Below are 17,612 nucleotides of genomic sequence, written 5' to 3' on the forward strand. Positions count from 1 at the left end.
GATTGCATCCAAGTACTGCATTTTTAACTCTTTTGTTGACCATGATGGCTACTCCATTTCTTCTAAGGATTCCTGTCCACAGTAGTAGATATAATTGTCATCTGAGTTAAATTCACCCATTCTAGTCCATTTTAGTTCGCTGATTCCTAGAATATTGATGTTCACTCATGCCATCTCCTGTTTGACCACTTCCAATTTGCCTTGATTCATGGACCTAACATTCCAGGTTCCTATGCCATATTTTTACCGCATCGGACCTTGCTTCCATCACCAGTCACATCCACAGTTGGGTGTTGTTTTTGCTTTGGCTCCATCCCTTCATTCTTTCTGGAGTTATTTCTCCACTGATCTCCAGCAGCATAGTGGGCACCTACCGACCTGGGGCTTTCCTCTTTCAGTATCCTATCTTTTTGCCTTTTCATACTGTTCATGGGGTTCTCAAGGCAACAATACTGAAGTGGCTTGCCGTTCCCTTCCCCAGTGGACCACGTTCTGTCAGACCTCTCCACCATGACCCGCCCGTCTTGGGTGGCCCCGCAGGGCATGGCTCATAGTTTCTTTGAGTTAGACAAGGCTGTGGTCCATGTGATTAGATTGGTTCCTTTTCTGTGATTGTGGTTTTCATTCTGTCTGCCCTGTGATGGAGAAGGATAAGAGGCTTATGGAAGCTTCCTGAAGGGAGAGACTGACTGAGGGGGAAACTGGGTCTTGTTCTGATGGGTGGGGCCATGCTCAGTAAATCTTCAATCAATTTTCTGTTGGTGGGTGTAGCTGTGTTCCCTCCCTGCTATTTATCCAGGCCAAACTATGGTGGAGGTAGTGAAGATAATGGCGACCTCCTTCAGAAGGTCCCGTGATGCACTGCTGCACTCAGTGCCCCCAGCCCTGCAGCAGCCTCGGCCGGAGACTCGCGGACACCCACAGGCAAGTCCAGGGCAGTCTCCTGTGGGGTCACTCTCCTTTCTCCTGCGTCCTGGTGCACAGGCTTCTGTTTGTGCCCTCCAAGAGCCTATTTCCCAGTCCTGTGTACGTTCTGGCAGCTCTACGGTGGGGTTAATGGCAACCTCCTCTAAGAGGGCTTTTTCCACACCCAAGTCTGCTGCACCCAGAGCCCGTGTCCCCGAGGCAGACCACCGCCGGCCCGTACCTCTGCAGGAGATGCTCAAACACAGTTCTGTCTCAGCCCCTGTGCGCATGAGGTTTGTTTGAGCTCTCTGAGCATCTCCAGTTGTGTCTGAAGTGGCGCTGCCCCACCATAGTTTGGCCCCAGGCAAATAGCAGGGAGGGAACACAGCTCCGCCCATCAACAGAAAATTGGATTAAGGATTTACTGAGCATGGCCCCGCCCATCAGAACGAGACCCAGTTTCCCCCTCAGTCAGCCCTGCACCCTGCCATGAGCCTCGGCCACACCTGGCCTGCTAACCTCTTCTCTCTCTGGTTCTCACAGTGTCCAGCTCCATAGACAGTTCTGGACGGGCAACCAGAATCTTTCCCCATCTATCTGCCGCTGGACGTAGGGCCAGTCCTTTCTAATTACCACTAAGCCCAGAGCTGGGCGGCAGAACGTGAAGACTACAGATTGTTTGAACTTCAAAGGGCTTCCCAATATAGACAAAAACACTCAACAGTCCAAATGCAAAAAAAGCCTGATGTGAGGTAAACAAGGATGAAAAGTTCCCATTTAATTTTTTGCCTTCCAAATTGAGGAAGATTTGTTTTTAAAAATGTTAATGAGGGTTCAGGGAAGCAAGCCTTTTTCCACGTGCTGGTGGGAGTAAAATTCAGATTGTCTGGAGGAATCTGAAAGTTTACATATCTTTCTAGGAGCATTTCTTGAGAAAATAATCAGGATAAGACTAGAGAGGGGTCATAACATTGTTAGAATTGCATAAAATTTGACACAAAAAGTGATAAAGTATGATATATCCATAGCCTAGAATATTATATATATATATATATATACACACACATACACACACATATATATATGCTTTTTTCAAATAATAATACAGAAAAAACATTTAATTGTGGGCAAATGTTCATGACACATACTTAGTGAATGAAACAGGTGATAGGACTTCCCTGGTAGTCCAGTGGTTAAGAACCTGCCTTGCAATGCAGGGGACTTGGGTTCAATCCCTAGTCAGGGAACTAGGAATCCTACCTGCTGCAGAGCAACTAAGCCTGAGTGTGTATCACAGCTAGGCCACGACTAGGGAGTCCGTTCACGGCAATGAAAGTTCTGGCATGATGCAGCGAAGGTCTTGGGTGCCACAACGAAGATCCAACACAATCAAATAAATAAAACAGGTGACAAATAGGTACACTAAGATCCTATCTTTGTTAGAGAGTGTGCTTGTTGAGAAAAAGAGATAAAACCCAGAAAGAGGGCTTCTCTGGAGGTCTAATTATTAAGAAAGTGAAAGTGAAATCGTGTCCGACTCTTTGTGACCCCATGGACTGTAGCCTACCAGGCTCCTCCGTCCATGGGATTTTCCAGGCAAGAGTACTGGAGTGGGGTGCCATTTCCTTTTCCAGGGGGTCTTCCTGACCCAGGGATCGAACCCGGGTCTCCCACATTGTAGACAGACACTTTACCATCTGAGCTACCAGGGAAGTTATTAAGAACCATCTGCCAATGCAGGGAACATAGGTTCGACCCCTGGTCCAGGAAGATCCCACATGCCTTGGAGCAGCTAAGCCTGTGAGCCGAAACTACTGAGCCTGAGTGTTCCAACTACTGACTTGAAGCCAAAAATAAAATTTTTTTTTAAAAAGGATGATCATACCAAGTGAGGAGTAGGAGGCTCTGTTAATATTTTAATAAATATTTTTTTCTGTGTTTTTTAATTAAGATTTTTTTTAAAAAAATTGTGCTGGGTCTCTGTTGTTGGCGAATGGGCTTTCTCTAGTTTCCTCGAGCGAGGGCTACTCGTTGCAGTGGCTTCTCTTCTTGTGCAGCTCGGGCTCACCAGCACTCCGGCTCAGTTGCCCTGAGGCATGTGGAATCTTCCCAGACCAGGGATCAAACCAGCGTCCCCTCCATTGGCACGTGGATTTTTCAACCACTCTGCTACCAGGGAAGCCCCTTTCAAGTCCTTTAATTTTAGTCATTCTGGTACAAGTGGAGTGATATTTTATCGTGGTTTAATTTTTTTTCCCCCTAATGCCTACTTTACATACATAATTCTTACTGACCATTTGGATATTTGTGTGTGTATGTGAATCGCCTATTCAATCTTTTTTCTCTCTTTTCTCTGTCTTTTTGCTTGTTTTGGAGGCGCTCTTTACATATTTTGAATACAAGTTTCTTGTCAAACATATGGGCTTCCCAGGTGGTTCAGTGGTAAGGAATCAGCCTGTGATGTAGACGCAGGAGACCTGGGTTCAATCCCTGGGTTTGGAAGATCCCCTGGAGAAGGGAAAGGCTACCCACTCCAGTATTCTGGCCTGGAGAATTCCGTGGAATGTATGGTCCATGAACTCTGGGAGATGGTGATGGACAGGGAGGCCTGGCGTGCTGCGATTCATGGGGTTCCAAAGAGTCGGACACGACTGAGCAACTGAACTGAACTGAACTGAACTGAACTGTATGGTCCATGGGGTCGCAAAGGACAGGACTGAGCGACTTTCACTAAACTCAACGAGCTAAATGACCTTGTACCCCGTGACAAGGGCAGTTCTGCTCCCAGTACAAGTGAATACTTATTCCCACCCCCCCCCAAAAAAATGGTTTGTAGTACCTTTATTAATAATAGCCCAAACTGGAAATGATAGATAAATAAATTATGGAATATACTTACAACAGGCTACTTACATAGCAATGAAAAGGAACAAACCACAACTGTATATAACAGTATGGATGAACTGCACAGACATAAAATGGAGCAAAGCAAATCACAAGAAAAGAGCATACGCTGTATGAATTTATTCAACTGAAATTTGAATATGGGCGGGAGAAAGGAGGAAAGGTCAGAACAGAGGTTATCTTTGCTAGGGACATCTAGATCTTCCTGGTGGCTCAGAAGGTAAAGCGGCTGCCTGCAATGCGGGAGACCCAGGTTCGATTCCTGGGTCGGGAAGATCTCCGGGAGAAGGAAATGGCAATCCACTCCAGCACTCTTGCCTGGAAAATCCCATGCACAGAGGAGCCTGGTAGGCTACAGTGCATGGGGTCCCAAAGATTCGGACACAACTCAGGGATTTCACTTCCACTTTGCTAGGGAGAGGGCATTGACTATTGATTGGAGAGAGCTCCAGGGAGTTTTCTGGAGCACTGGAATGTTTTATATCTTATTCTGGGTAGAGTTCACATGGGTGTGTAGATATGTAAAATTTATCAAGCCATACACTTAGAATTTGTGCAGGTTCTATGGCCAGGGAGGGTAACAACAAACAACCCATTAGCCAGACCTGCAAAAGAAAGAAATACACAGTGCCTAGGAAGAACAGGAATAGTGACAAAGGTAAGATGTTCAAACCTAACTCGTGAATATTAAGGTATTCTAATTAAAACAATGTGTACTTTTAGAAAACTTGTTGGCCACACCACAGGGCATGTAGGAACCTTAGTTTCCAAACAAGGACCAAACCCAAATCCCCTGCCATAGAAACTCAGAGTCTTAACCGCTGGCCTGCCAGGGAAGTCCTCTAAATTAAATAATTAAATTTAGAAGGTTGCTAGAATTGTGAAAAAACATACAACAGGCGCTTGATGTATACAGATATAGTGATGTTAGAAGAAAATTTAACAGTAGTTATTAAAATTAAAAATAGTCTCTCAGGCTTCCCTGGTGGCTCAGTGGTAAAGAATTCCCCTGCAGGGAAAACGGATTCAGTCCTTGATCCAGGAAGATCCCACAGAGTTCTAGAGCCCGTGAGCGGCAATAAGAGAAAGCACTGCCATGAGAAGCCTGAGCGCCGCAGAGAGGGAGCCGCCCCACTTGCTGCAGCTGGAGACGGCCTGTGCACTGCAGTGCGGACCCACCAGTCAGTTCAGTTGCTCAGTCGTGTCCGACTCTGCCATCGCCAACTCCTGGAGCTTACTCAAACTCATGTCCACTGAGTCACTGATGCCATCCACCCATTTCATCCTCTCTCGTCCCCTTCTCCTCCTGCCTTCAATCTTTCCCAGCATCAGGGTCTTTTCCAATGAGTCAGTTCTGCGCATCAGGTGGCCAAAGTATTGGTGTTTCAGCTTCAGAATCAGTCTTTCCAATGAATATTCAGGACTGATTTCCTTTGGGATGGAATGGTTGGATCTCCTTGCAGTCCAAGGGACTCTCAAGAGTCTTCTCCAACACCATAGCCATAAATATTAAAAAAAAAAAAGAAGAAGAAGAAGAAAATTCAATATAGCTTTTTGCCCAAGCTAATTAAGGGCTGGGATTCACAACCGAAGGGATGAACAAATGTGACCAGGCTCCTCTGTCCATGGGATTCTCCAGGCAAGAATACTGGAGTGGGTTGCTGTGCCCTCCTCCAGGGGATCTTCGCAACCCAGGGATCAAACCCAAACCTGTATTTCTTGTCTCCTGCATTGGCAGGCAGGCTCTTTACCACCCGTGCCACCTGGGAAGCCCCTCTCTCTCTCTATATATATATATATGTACTATTCAGCATTGAAAAGGAAGGAAATTTTGACACCTGCTGCAGCATAGATGAAGCTTGAGGGCATTATACTAAGTGAAATAAGCCTGTCACAAAAGGACAAATGCTATATGACTCTACTTATATGAGGTACCTAGGGTACTCAGGGTCATACATAGAGACAGAAGCTACAGTGATAGTTACCAAGAGCTGAGGGGAGGGAGACGTGGGGAGTTTGTTCAATGGGTGTGGAGTTTCAGTTTGGGAAGATGAGGAAAGTTCTGGAAATGGATGGTGGTGATGGCTTAACAACAATGTGAATATACTTAATGAACTGTACACTTAAAAATGGTTTAAATGGTGTATTTTATAGTACATATATTTGGTATAGTAAAAAGAAAAAAAAAAAAGTTGGACTTCACATTGCAACTGAGTAATGCACATACGTTGGGATAAGTTAAGCTGTTGCAACAGTTAGACCTAAAATAAATAGCTGAAACAAATTAGAAATTTATTTCTCTCTCCCTTAACAGATGAGAGCAGATATTCCTGGTTAGTCGGAGGATGAAGATGGGTGGCTTCTGCTCTAAGTAGTTCTTGGTGACCCAGATTAATGGGGACTCTGCCACCTGTAACTGGTTCCTGGCATGATGATTCTAGCCATCATCATTGCTATTCATCTCACAAGAAGAGAAAAACGGTATGGGAGAGATTTGTGGAGGATTTACGGGCCAGATCCGCTGGTCCTCGTCCTTGCAGACATTACTTGTGCTCACCTTCCACTGGAGGTAGAACTGATTCCTGTATCGCTGGAGGTTCAGTGGTTAAGACTCTGGGTCCCCAATGTAGTGGGCATGGGTTAATCCCTAGTTAGGTGAGATCTCAAATGCTACACTGCTCGACCGAAAAAAAAAAGAGAATTTTGGTGGACAGTTCCTAAAAAGGAAAAAAAAAAATCCCTGGGGGAATATGCATATAAGAGTGGGTTTCTCTGGAGCTGAGATTGCAGCAGACATTTACTTTTTATACTATGTAATTTTGAAGTGCTTGCATTTTTTATAATAAGCATGTGTTACTATTATAATCAGAAACTAAAAAGCAAATCCAGGGTGGAGAGAATAACAACAACAAAAAATATTTGACTACGTAAAAGGTGAAACTACTTACTGATACATTCTTCATTAATAAAAATGGAAACCAATCTAAATTTCTTTCTTTCTTTTTTTTTTTTTAGTTCTACCCGTTTATTGCTACCAACCCATCACCCTCCACCCTCATGCACACACGCTCAGTCATGGAACCCCATGGACTGCAGCCCGCCAGGCTCCTCTGTCCATGGACTTTTCCAGGCAAGAATACTGGAGTGGGTTGCCATTTCCTTCTCCACCAATCTAAATTTCCATCACAGGAGAATGGGGAGGTAAATGATGGTATAATCATATAATGGATTAGAGAGCAGGAAAATTGAATGAATAGTACCTACACACAACAATGTGGTGGAATCTTTAATGGAAAAAGTCACACAAGATTATCTGCTATCATTTTCATTAAGCCACATTGATGTGCTAAAAACCCTATTTAAAATTTGTAGTTTGAAAATACTTTTTAAAAAAATAGGCAGGAGGGCATCATGAACCCCCAAAGAACATCATTCTGGGGCTTCTCTGGTGGCTCAGTGGTAAAGAATCCGCCTGCTGATGCAGGAGACACGTGTTCGATCCCTGGTCCGGAAGGATCCCAGGTGCCTAGAAGCAAGTAGGCCCGTGTGTCCCAACTACTGAGACTGTGCTCTAGAGCTGCTGCTGCTGCTGCTGCTGAAGCCCCTGGAGGCCACGCTCTGCAACAGGAGAAGCCCGCACACCCCAACTAGAGAGGAACCCCCACTCGCCACAGCCAGAGAGAAGCCCGGGCAGCAGAGAAGACCCAGTACAGCCCCAGTAAACAGAAACTAATAAAATTTAAAAGAACGTTACTCTGACTCAACAATGATTCATATTTTGCCATTTTGTCTAATCCATCTTTTTTCCTTGGTGCAGTATTTTGAGGCAAGTCCCACATATGCCATCTATTTCTACTTACTTTAGTAAGCGTGTAGTCAATATATTTAGAGACATTTTCTTACATTGTAACAATGCCATGATGACATCAACAAGTTAGCAGTCATTTTTTGGTATTATTTCAGTCCGTAATCAATTGTCTCATCATTTCGAAAAATGACTTTTAATAGCTGATTAATTTGAATTAGGATCTAAACGGTTCAAGTGTTTAACTTCTGGTTGTCTTGCCTCTAGGACTCCTAATCTGAGGTAGCTGCTCTCTCATTCTTTTTTTTTTTTTTTAATTTTCATTGGAGTATAGTTGATTTACAAACTTATATTAGTTTCAGGTATACAGCAAAGTGAGTCAGTTATACTCCCCTCTCCCCCCGCTTTTTTTTTTTTTTTCATGTTTTTGACTTGGTGCAGAAACTGAGTCAGCTGTTCCTGTCAGGTGTCCCAAATTCTGGATTTGTCTGTTGCTCCACTATGATGACATTTCACTTACCCTTCTATCACCTAAGGCTTTAGCTCAGTTGGTCAAGAATCTGCCTGCAATACAGGAGACCCTGGTTCGATTCCGGGGTGGGGAAGATCTGCTAGAGAAGGGATAGGCTACCCGCTCCAGTACTCCTGGGCTTCACTTGTGGCTCAGCTGGTAAAGAATCTGCCTGCAATTCGGGAGACCTGGGTTAGATCCCTGAGCTGGGAAGATTCCCCTGGAGAAGGGAAAGGCTACTTAGTCCAGTATTCTGGCCTGGAGAGTTCCATGGACTGTAGAAACCATGGGGTCAGAGTCAGACAGGACTGAGCAACTTTCACTTTCACTTTTCTATCACTTCTATGCGTGTGCGTGTGCGTGTGCGTGTGCGTGTGCGTGTGTGTGTGTGCGTGCACTCAGTCATGTCTGACTCTTTGTGATCCCATGGACTATAGCCCACCAGGCTCCTCTGTCCATGGAATTTTCCAGGCAAGAACACTTGAGTCGAGGGGATCTTTCCAATCCTGGGATCAAAGGAGCGTCTCTTGTGTCTCCTGCATTGTAGGCGGGTTCTTCACCACTGTGCCATCTGGGAAGGCCTTATCACCTACATCTCCTACAAATGAACTTTAGCCCTAGAGTCCTGGTGAAAGTCAGGCCTGACTTTTTTGAGGTTGGTGCTGTGAACATCATGCGGCATTACCTCTGGAAATGTGATGTTCAGGTAGGTTGTCCTGATTTCAGCAATGCAGAGATTTATCTGTGGTTTGGGTAAATCAGCCTGATCTGTCCACGGGAAAGTTTCCTATCATCACCTTATCTAATGCTTTTATACACTGGTGACTGTTGACAGTATCAGTTATTTCACTAGAAATTGCAAAACGCTGTCTTTCTAATCCTATCTTTCCTTCCACATTTATTGGCTGAAATGCACAATTCTGAGTTTCTAATTTCATTATTCCTTCCATATGTATTTACAGGAAGTCTGCTGTAAATAACTTCCCCTCACCAACTGGAGGTATTTGGTTACCCCAAAATATAGTTCATATAGGAAAGGCAAGAGAGGACAAAAATCTTCACTGATATTGTCCACTGACATATCCTAAGTATTGGAATATTGTTTGGAATATATAGGTCAATAAATATTGTTTAATTGAATGGGAATCCATATATTGGAATACGATGTGCATCTGAAAAGAATGAAGAAAATGTACATCTATCTGTATTGACATAATACTTATAAATAATGTTGAGTGTAAAAAGCGGGAGATAGAACAATAGGTATAGGATGAGTCAATTTTTATAAAATATATGTATTCTCAATGTAGCAAAAATAGGATTAGTGGATGAATGTGATAAAACAAACAATGAAATGAATTGTCGAGTTTGGATAGTGATTATATGAATTTTCCCTGTTGAATCTATTTTTTATTATGAAAAGGTTCATCACAAAATGTTAGAAAAAGATATGCATGTAAAAATCAGTATTTCTGAAGAGTGGGTTTGGGGGTAAGGATGAAACTTTTAAGGTTTATATACTTTACATAGAGCAAAACTTGTAAACTATCTTTTGACACAGTAATTCCACTTTTAGGACCGTATCCTAATATAGTAATTCTAAATATAAAAAATAGAAAAAATTTCATGTTGAAAATATTTTATAATACAAATGTGGAAATATCCTGCATGTCTAAGAATAGAATGATCACATTATGGTACAGTAACTAGGTTCGTTATAAATGATAAAAATAATGTGGTGATATTGAAAGTGCTTATGGGGACTTCCCTGGCGGCCCAGGGCTTGACTCCGGGCTTCCGCTGCAGTGAGGCATGGGCTCCATCTCTGGTCAAGGAAATCAGGTCCCACACACCCCATGGCAGCAGTGAGGTGTGGGCTCCATCTCTGGTCAAGGAAATAAGGTCCCACACACCCCATGGCAGCAGCCAAATCAAAGGAACGAGCGAACAAACATGGTGGCAAAAATTTTACCAAAACGACACCAGTGATTTTTTAAATGGTGTACATAAATCACACGGCACTATTATACGACTCCAAAATCCCATGCCTGGATAGGCATCCAAAAAATTGAGAACTTAAGACCGCAGAAAAACTTGTGGACAGAAACAGAAAGTAAACTAATGAGTGCCAAGACCTGGCGGGTTGAGGGAAAACAGGGCGTGATTATGCTAATCGGTGTAGGGTTTCTTTGGGGGATGATGAAAGTATTCTACAACTGATGGTGGTGATGGTTGTACAACTCTGCAAATATACTAAAAGCCATTGAACTGTACACTGTAAACGAATAAGTTGTATGGTATGTGAATTATATCTCAATAAAACTATTATAAAAAATTTAATAACACATGAAAAGAAAGTTGGAAGAAAAAAATGTGCTTGAGGTGGTAGGACTATGGGTGATTAAATTCTGCTTTCCTGTATGTTCCGGTTGTTATTCATATGTGTCATTTGTACAAGGAGATAAGCTGTTTTAAAAAGCACAAGATGTGGTGAAAGAAATGGCAACCCACTCCAGTATTCTTGCCTGGAGAATGCCATGGACGGAGGAGGGCTACAGTCCACGGGTCACAAAGAGTGGGACATGATTGAGCAAGAAAAAAAAAAGCACAAAATGTACTTTTTCAGAGTGCTATTTAACTGTAAATAATCAGTGTGACAACTATTCCTCTTGCTTATTTGCAGGTTGTAGGTTTTATGTTTATCATAATATATATATTTTTAAACCTTTATTTAATTTTTGGTCTAGCCTGTGCAAGGCTGTGGGATCTTATTTCCCTGACAGGGATGGAACTGGTGCTCCTTGCACTGGCAGCAGAGTCTTAACCACTAGATCGCCAGAAAACTACCTATGATAATATTTTTAATATTAATATATTTTCATAAATAGAACAGATATCACTTATATCTATTTTTCATTTGAAAAGACCCTGATGCTGGGAATGATTGAAGGCAGGCGGAGAAGGGGATGACAGAGGATGAGATGGTTGGATGGCATCACCGGCCCAATGGACATGAGTTTGAGTAAACTCCAGGGAGTTGGGGGTGGACAGGGAGGCCTGGCGGGCTGGAGTCCATGGGGTCGCAGAGTCGAACACGACTGACGGACTGAACTCAACTGATATCTATTTTTCACTATGTACACACACACACACACACACACACACACACATACTTACTGCAGTTTAGTTAGGAGGCGGGAGCCAGGACTCCAGGCAGATGTGGGGATGGGGTGGGAAGGGCCGGACGAACCCAGGTCCCCTGTTTGTCCAGGATCAGGCCCCTCTCCTTACTATCCCTTCGGCTCTGAGCGCTGGACTCCCTGGCAGAGAGCCTCTTCCCGGTCCTGTCCCGCCCTTCGGTGGGGTCAGCGTCCCCTCGCTCTGGCCGGTGGTTGGCGAAGGTGCCCCGGGCTCACCGGCCGGGGTCACAGCTCCACCCGCAGGGGTCAGGCCCCGCACAGGAGTCACAGCCCGTCCCTCGGGAGGCGGGGTCGCCGTTCCGCACACGCGGTGGACTCGCAGCCTCGGGTCCGCGGGACGGGCCCGCCCGCCCGGCCCGGGGCCCCGTTTCCCGCCCGGGAAGCCCGGGCCCCTCCCCACGGCGGCCGGCGGCCCCTCCTCCCGAGCCATGGTGTGGGTCCCCGGGGCCCCCGGCGAGTCCCCGGGGGCCGGGCCCGAGGTCGCGACGCTCGAGAGGCCCGCGCCGGCCGGGTCGTCCTCTCTGGGGGCCGCGGCCGCCCCGCCGCCCCCCTGGCCCGGCCCGCGGACGCCCGCCTCCTGCCCGGCGGTGGGCGGGTCGCCGCTGCGCCGCGCCGGCGGGGCCGGGATGGCGGCCGGCTCGTTGCTGGAGGCCGGCCTGGCCCGGGTGCTCTACTACCCGACGCTGCTCTACACGCTGTTCCGCGGGAAGATGCCCGGCCGGGCGCACCGCGACTGGTACCACCGCATCGATTCCACCGTGCTGCTGGGCGCGCTGCCGCTGCGGAGCATGACGCGCCGGGTGAGCCGGGCCGGGCCGGGCCGCGGCGGGGCCTGCGAGCCCGGCGAGCGCCGCCCGGGCCTCGGCCGCCCGCCCCTTTCTGAGCCCTCTCTTTGCCTCGGCAGCTGGTCCAGGACGAGAACGTGCGCGGGGTGATCACCATGAACGAGGAGTATGAGACGAGGTTCCTGTGCAACTCCTCCAAGGTGAGGCTCCGGGCCCGGCGCCCCGCCCGCCACCCCTCTACCACTCCGGGGTCTGGGCGAGCCCGGAGGGGGTTCGGGGGAGGCTGTGCTGTAGGTGACCTTGCCCCAGACACGAGCGTCCCAGGCTTGTTTTTTTTTTTTCTCTTTTTTGCCTCTGAGGAGCTGGTCCTGCGGCTAGAGGAGGGTAGAAACTAATTTGCGAATTAGAAATTGATGTGAAAGGTATTTCACAGTAGAGTTGCCCAACATTGATTACTCCTTTCTGCACACGTGTATTCTCGGTTTTGGTTACTCACATCAGTAAGGAGAACTTGAAAGGCAACGTTTCTCTCTTGGCTACTCCTCGCAGCCTGTGGAATATTAGTTGCCCATAAAGGGATCAAACCTGCGACCCCAGCAGTTGGAAGAGCAGAGTCCTAACCATCGGACCACGAGGGAAGTCCTGAAAGGCAGCTTTTCTCTGCCTTGCTTTCATTCATTCAACACTTAATGAGCACTAAGTATGGATCGGACACTGTTGGATATTCAAGACGAAGGCCCTATGAACTGTAAAAAAGAAAGCTACCCCCAATCCCTGATAACTGTATCATAAAACTCTTTGTAAAAACTGCATAGAATTCATTTGGTTTTTATTTGAGGGAATTTCATTTATATGTTAGAGATGATAGTGGAACTCCAAAGCATGGTGATAAATGCAGTTCAAGCCTAAAACCTAGTTTTCGTTAGATGTGAGTGGTTTTTTGGTGGAACTCTCCATGATGGTTATTAGGTGTTGCCCTGTCTTTCTAGTGTTTGACTTCTGTTAGCACTGCACAATTATCTGCCCTGTTTACTGTACTGATAGAGCCTAATGAACATGCAGTTATTTCAAACCATAGATCTTTTTTGAAATCTAAAAAAATAATTATGACTCACATTTAAAACCTATTGATCAGTGATGGCATACATTTTTAAAGAATAGATAGCAGTTCCTTGGATTTCCCACAGAACCTCAGGAGTTATTAGCCAAAATGCATTGTTAGCCTCAGTGTGGTTGGTCCTGTGGAGCAAGCCACAGAAAGTGCTTGGTCTCTGGGTGTGAGGCATTGAGATCTGCTATCTTATCTCACTAGCCTAGGGAAAAGAAATCTCCAAGGCAATGGTTCTGATATTTTAATACGGCTAAACATTATCTAGTAGTAGTGGTGTTAGTCACTCAGTCATGCCCAACTCTTTGCAATCCTGTGGACTATAGCCCACCGGGCTCCTGTCCATGGAATTCTCCAGGCAAGAAGACTGGAGTGGTTTGCTGTTCCCTTCTCCAGGGGATTTTCCTGACTGGGGGGTTGAACCCCGGTCTCCTGCATGGCCACCTGATGCAAAGAACTGACTCATTGGAAAAGACCTGATGCTGGGAAAGGTTGAAGGCAGGAGGAGAAGGGGCCGCAGAAGGTGAGATGGCTGGACGGCATCACTGACTCCATGGACATAAGTTTGGGAGTTGGTGATGGACAGGGAATCCTGGCGTGCTGCAGACCATGGGGTCGCAGAGTCGGACACAACTGAGTGACTGAACTGAACTGACTGACTCCTGTATTGCAGCAGATTCATTACCGTCTGAGCCCCAGGGAAGCCCCAGGGAAGCATTATCCAGCTGTCTGTTAAGACAGCACATTCCTAGGTACAACTCTCAGGAACTTTAAATCACTGCCTAAGAACGTGACTAAGTAGCAGGCTCCCCAAGTGTTTGATGTAATTGATGTGTAAACACACACTGCCAGATTTTGCTGTTTTTGGTTGATTTCGTGAGCTGTGTAATATATTGACCTTCATTCAGAGTCATGTGTCTGATTTGCTGAAGAGATTAATAACAAAAAGTCTACCTGAAGTCTTAAGGCAAAAAATAAAAAAGTTGCCCAGTTTGCCAGAGGCCTTATTTCTTCTGTTGATTCTTTTCTTCCTTCTAAGCAGTAATATTGCCCTAACGAAAGTAGGTGCGTTATTTTAATTTTAAAATAACTCTTATTTTCTACCACATACCCCTCTCCAAAAAAGTGGTAAAAAAGAGAAGACTTATGGGCAGAGAAATAGAAGGCCTTGCAAAATGGAGTAGTCTAACCCTGCAGCTAGATCACTGCACAAGCGCCAAAGTCACGCAAAAAAAACTTGACGCAGCTTTTGTAGATGAATTTTATACAGTTCGTGTTTTGTTGCTAAAGATTCAAATACTAAGAATGCTTTAAAGCTTGGGCATAATTCTAACTCCGAAGCATTGCTGTTGTTTGATGAAAGACCATGTAAGTCAGTCATTTTAAAGACATTTCTGGAAGAAGTTTCTTTTTAGGCAAGCATATACCGCATATATTACCATTCACCACGAACCTTCCTTGTTGCTTTGCTGTCTCACGGGAGTCCCTCTTCCTGCCACTCACATCAGGCGTTTTTCATTTTCTTTTCTGTGCTGGCGGACCTGGCCCCAGGAGTGGGAGAAGGCAGGAGTGGAGCAGCTGCGGCTCAGCACGGTCGACATGACTGGGGTCCCAACCCTGGCTAACCTCCAGAAGGGAGTCCAGTTTGCCGTCAAGTACCACTCGCTGGGCCAGTCTGTCTACGTGCACTGCAAGGCTGGGCGTTCCAGGAGTGCCACTATGGTGGCTGCGTATCTCATTCAGGTAGGAGAGGGCCTTCTGGACTGGTGCCCCCCGCCCCTCCTTATTTCTAAAAGCAATCTGATTTTTATTTTACTTTATTATTTTTAAAATTTTTATCTTTTGGTTGCACTGGGTCCTCGCTCCTGACTGCAGGCTTTCTCTAGTTGCTGTGAGTGGGGGCTCCTCTTCATCGAGGTGCACACGTTTCTCACTGTGGTGGCCTCTTTTTTATTGCCGAGTATAGGCACTGTACTCTGTACATTGTACTTGGGTTTCACAGGTGGCGCTAGTGGTAAAGAACCCACCTGCCAATGCAGGAGACATTAAGAGACCTGGGTTCGATCCCTGGGTCGGGAAGATCCCGTGGAGAAGGGCATGTCAACCCACTCCAGTATTTTTGCCTGGAGAATCCCATGGTCCGAGGAGCCTGGCGGGCTACAGTCCACGGGGTTGCAAAGAGTCGGACACGACTGAAGCGACTTAGCACTCACGCACAGGCACTAGGGCCCAGGCGCTTTAGTAGTTGGAGCTCCCGGGCTCTAGAGCACAGGCTCAATAGCTGTGGCTCTTGGGCTTAGTTGCTCTGCATCATGTGGAATCTTGCCGAACTAGGGATCAAACCCATGTCCCCAGCATTGTCAGGTGGATTCTTAACCACTGTACCCCCAAGGAAGTCCCTCTTTTTGTTTTTATTTTGGCTGTGCTGGGTCTACATTGTAGCTCGCGAGCTCCTGTTATTGCAGGGTGGACTTATTTGCCCTGCAGCACGTGGGATCTTAGTTCCCCAACTGGGAGTGCATCCACATTGCCCACATTGGAAGGTGGACTCTTTACCACTGGGCCACCAGGAAATGGACTCGTCCCCTATACAGCAGATCTCCAATCTACTGGCGGACCTTGCTGGAAGGAGCCGCGTTCCTAATTTTAGGCCTTTGGGAGGTGGAAAAGACCTGAAATTTGCAGACAGGCTGCAACCTGCCACCTGTGTGACCTTCGGCAAAAGCGGGTTACCCTCTCCAATGCTCAATTTCCTCAAACTAAATGTGTTACAAAACTCAAATAACTATGTCAAACACTGACCTAGAGCAGGCACTCAAAAAATACAAGCAAAAAGGCTAGAAACCTTTTGTTATAAACGGTATGTCAGGAAATACAGTGCTGTAGGTAACAGTGCTGATCACAGCTCTAGAGGACTCACATTTTGTTAAGCATTTCAGAGTACAGTCCTGGTTATTCGTTTCTAGAAACAGTGGCTCCCACAGAATTTTGCCTATCGATTTGATGATTGGCAGCGGGGATGCTTTTAAAAACATTTAGAAGCCAGCACTCTCTAGTGCATCATTTCCTGTTACACACCCTCAGCTTATTTTTGTTACCTGTGAGGCCCCTGAAGAGCACTGACTAAGTAATTTAGACAGTTTTTAAGGTAAAAGGAAATGTAAAGATCAACGGCCTGGCCTTGTATTACTGTGGCCTGGTGAATATATGATTTAACAATACTAAAGCTTTGATCGTTAGGAGTCTGTTTTGCTGGAAACTGGGTGTCAGGAGATATTTTGGGCCAAGTGAGAATTGAACCAGCAGACTAAAAATCTACTTTCTTGGTTCTGTTGAGTTCTAAACAAATAAATTGAGGACACGAAGATAGCCCTCCTCGAAAAACTTTAAAAGTACTCTTTTCTAGCCACAGTGACAAGTTATGACATCAATTGTGTACTTTTCCAGGAAACTCTTGTAACCAACAGCCTAGCTCAGAGACGGTATCTAGTAGGCCTAGGCCTGCATGAATTTAGGACCTCAGCTTCATGTGTTCAACCTATTTTTCCAGGGTTTGGCAGAACAAGAAATTAGGTAGAAAGACTGACTTGTGTCCCCCTCAACCCACCAGCCTGCTGCACAAAATTGTGGGACTGGCTGACTGAGGGGGCTAAAGTGTTCTTTCACTTATAATATGTGGGTCATGGTTTTTGTTTTTAAAGAAATGCTGAGAGCCCTTGAGCACCGGTTGTCAGCTCAAGGACCCCTTAACACCTGCTCCTTCTTCTCTCTGACTTCCCAACCCTGCGCTTCAGGTGTACCACTGGACTCCAGAGGAGGCCATAAGAGCCATCACCAAGATCCGGTCCCACATCTACATCAGGCCTGGCCAGCTAGAAGTTCTCAAAGAGTTCCACAAGGTGACCGCTGCAGAGGCAGCCAAGAAGGAGATCCATCGCACATCACTGACATGACCCAGGGGGATCAGGAAGAACGCAAACCAGCGCTGCTCCCTGCAGAATGAAAACGCTTAACAGGACCAGAGGGGCGTAAGCCCCAACTTGACCTAATAGGAATGTGCTAAGTGGTGGTTAGGTTTGCTCCCTTTGTCTTGTTTCATTTTCCTGAAATAACACTGTTGTATGGCTAGCTTTAGCGTGGCTTCCGTTCATGGGGCATGGGGAGATGGGACTGGGCTGAAGGTTTATGAGATCAAAGAAATCTGTCGTGCACCTGATGCTGTGCCTAATATTTAGCCCTGTAACTCAAAGACGTTTAGCATTAGGAGAAGGGCAGAGAAATATCCAGCCCCGGCTCTTTCCCACTGTCAGGATCCTAGTCCACTGGCCTTACGTGGCTGTCCTCGAGTTTGGAGCAGTCATCCTGTAGGTAGAAAGGAAGCATGGGATTCCAT

At 46.1% G+C, this 17,612-nt stretch overlaps 1 protein-coding gene across 1 annotated transcript; it reads left to right on the top strand.

Annotated features, from left to right (window-relative positions):
• Window positions 1–11,754: 11,754 nt before the first annotated feature.
• On the top strand, window positions 11,755–17,347 carry PTPMT1 (protein tyrosine phosphatase mitochondrial 1). Its single transcript, XM_052652255.1, has 4 exons — window positions 11,755–12,126; window positions 12,231–12,311; window positions 14,771–14,962; window positions 17,014–17,347. The coding sequence occupies exons 1-4, from the start codon at window positions 11,755–11,757 to the stop codon at window positions 17,170–17,172; spliced, it is 804 nt and encodes a 267-aa protein (XP_052508215.1). The 3' UTR covers window positions 17,173–17,347.
• Window positions 17,348–17,612: the final 265 nt, after the last annotated feature.

This window comes from Budorcas taxicolor, chromosome 15, assembly GCF_023091745.1.
Source record: "Budorcas taxicolor isolate Tak-1 chromosome 15, Takin1.1, whole genome shotgun sequence".
NCBI lineage: Eukaryota > Metazoa > Chordata > Mammalia > Artiodactyla > Bovidae > Budorcas > Budorcas taxicolor.

Coding starts and splice junctions, on each gene's coding strand:
- PTPMT1 (XM_052652255.1), top strand. CDS start 11,755: ATGGTGTGGGTCCCCGGGGCCCCCGGCGAGTCCCCGGGGGCCGGGCCC. Junction 12,127..12,230: donor TGCGGAGCATGACGCGCCGG/GTGAGCCGGGCC, acceptor TTGCCTCGGCAG/CTGGTCCAGGACGAGAACGT. Junction 14,963..17,013: donor TGGCTGCGTATCTCATTCAG/GTAGGAGAGGGC, acceptor CCTGCGCTTCAG/GTGTACCACTGGACTCCAGA.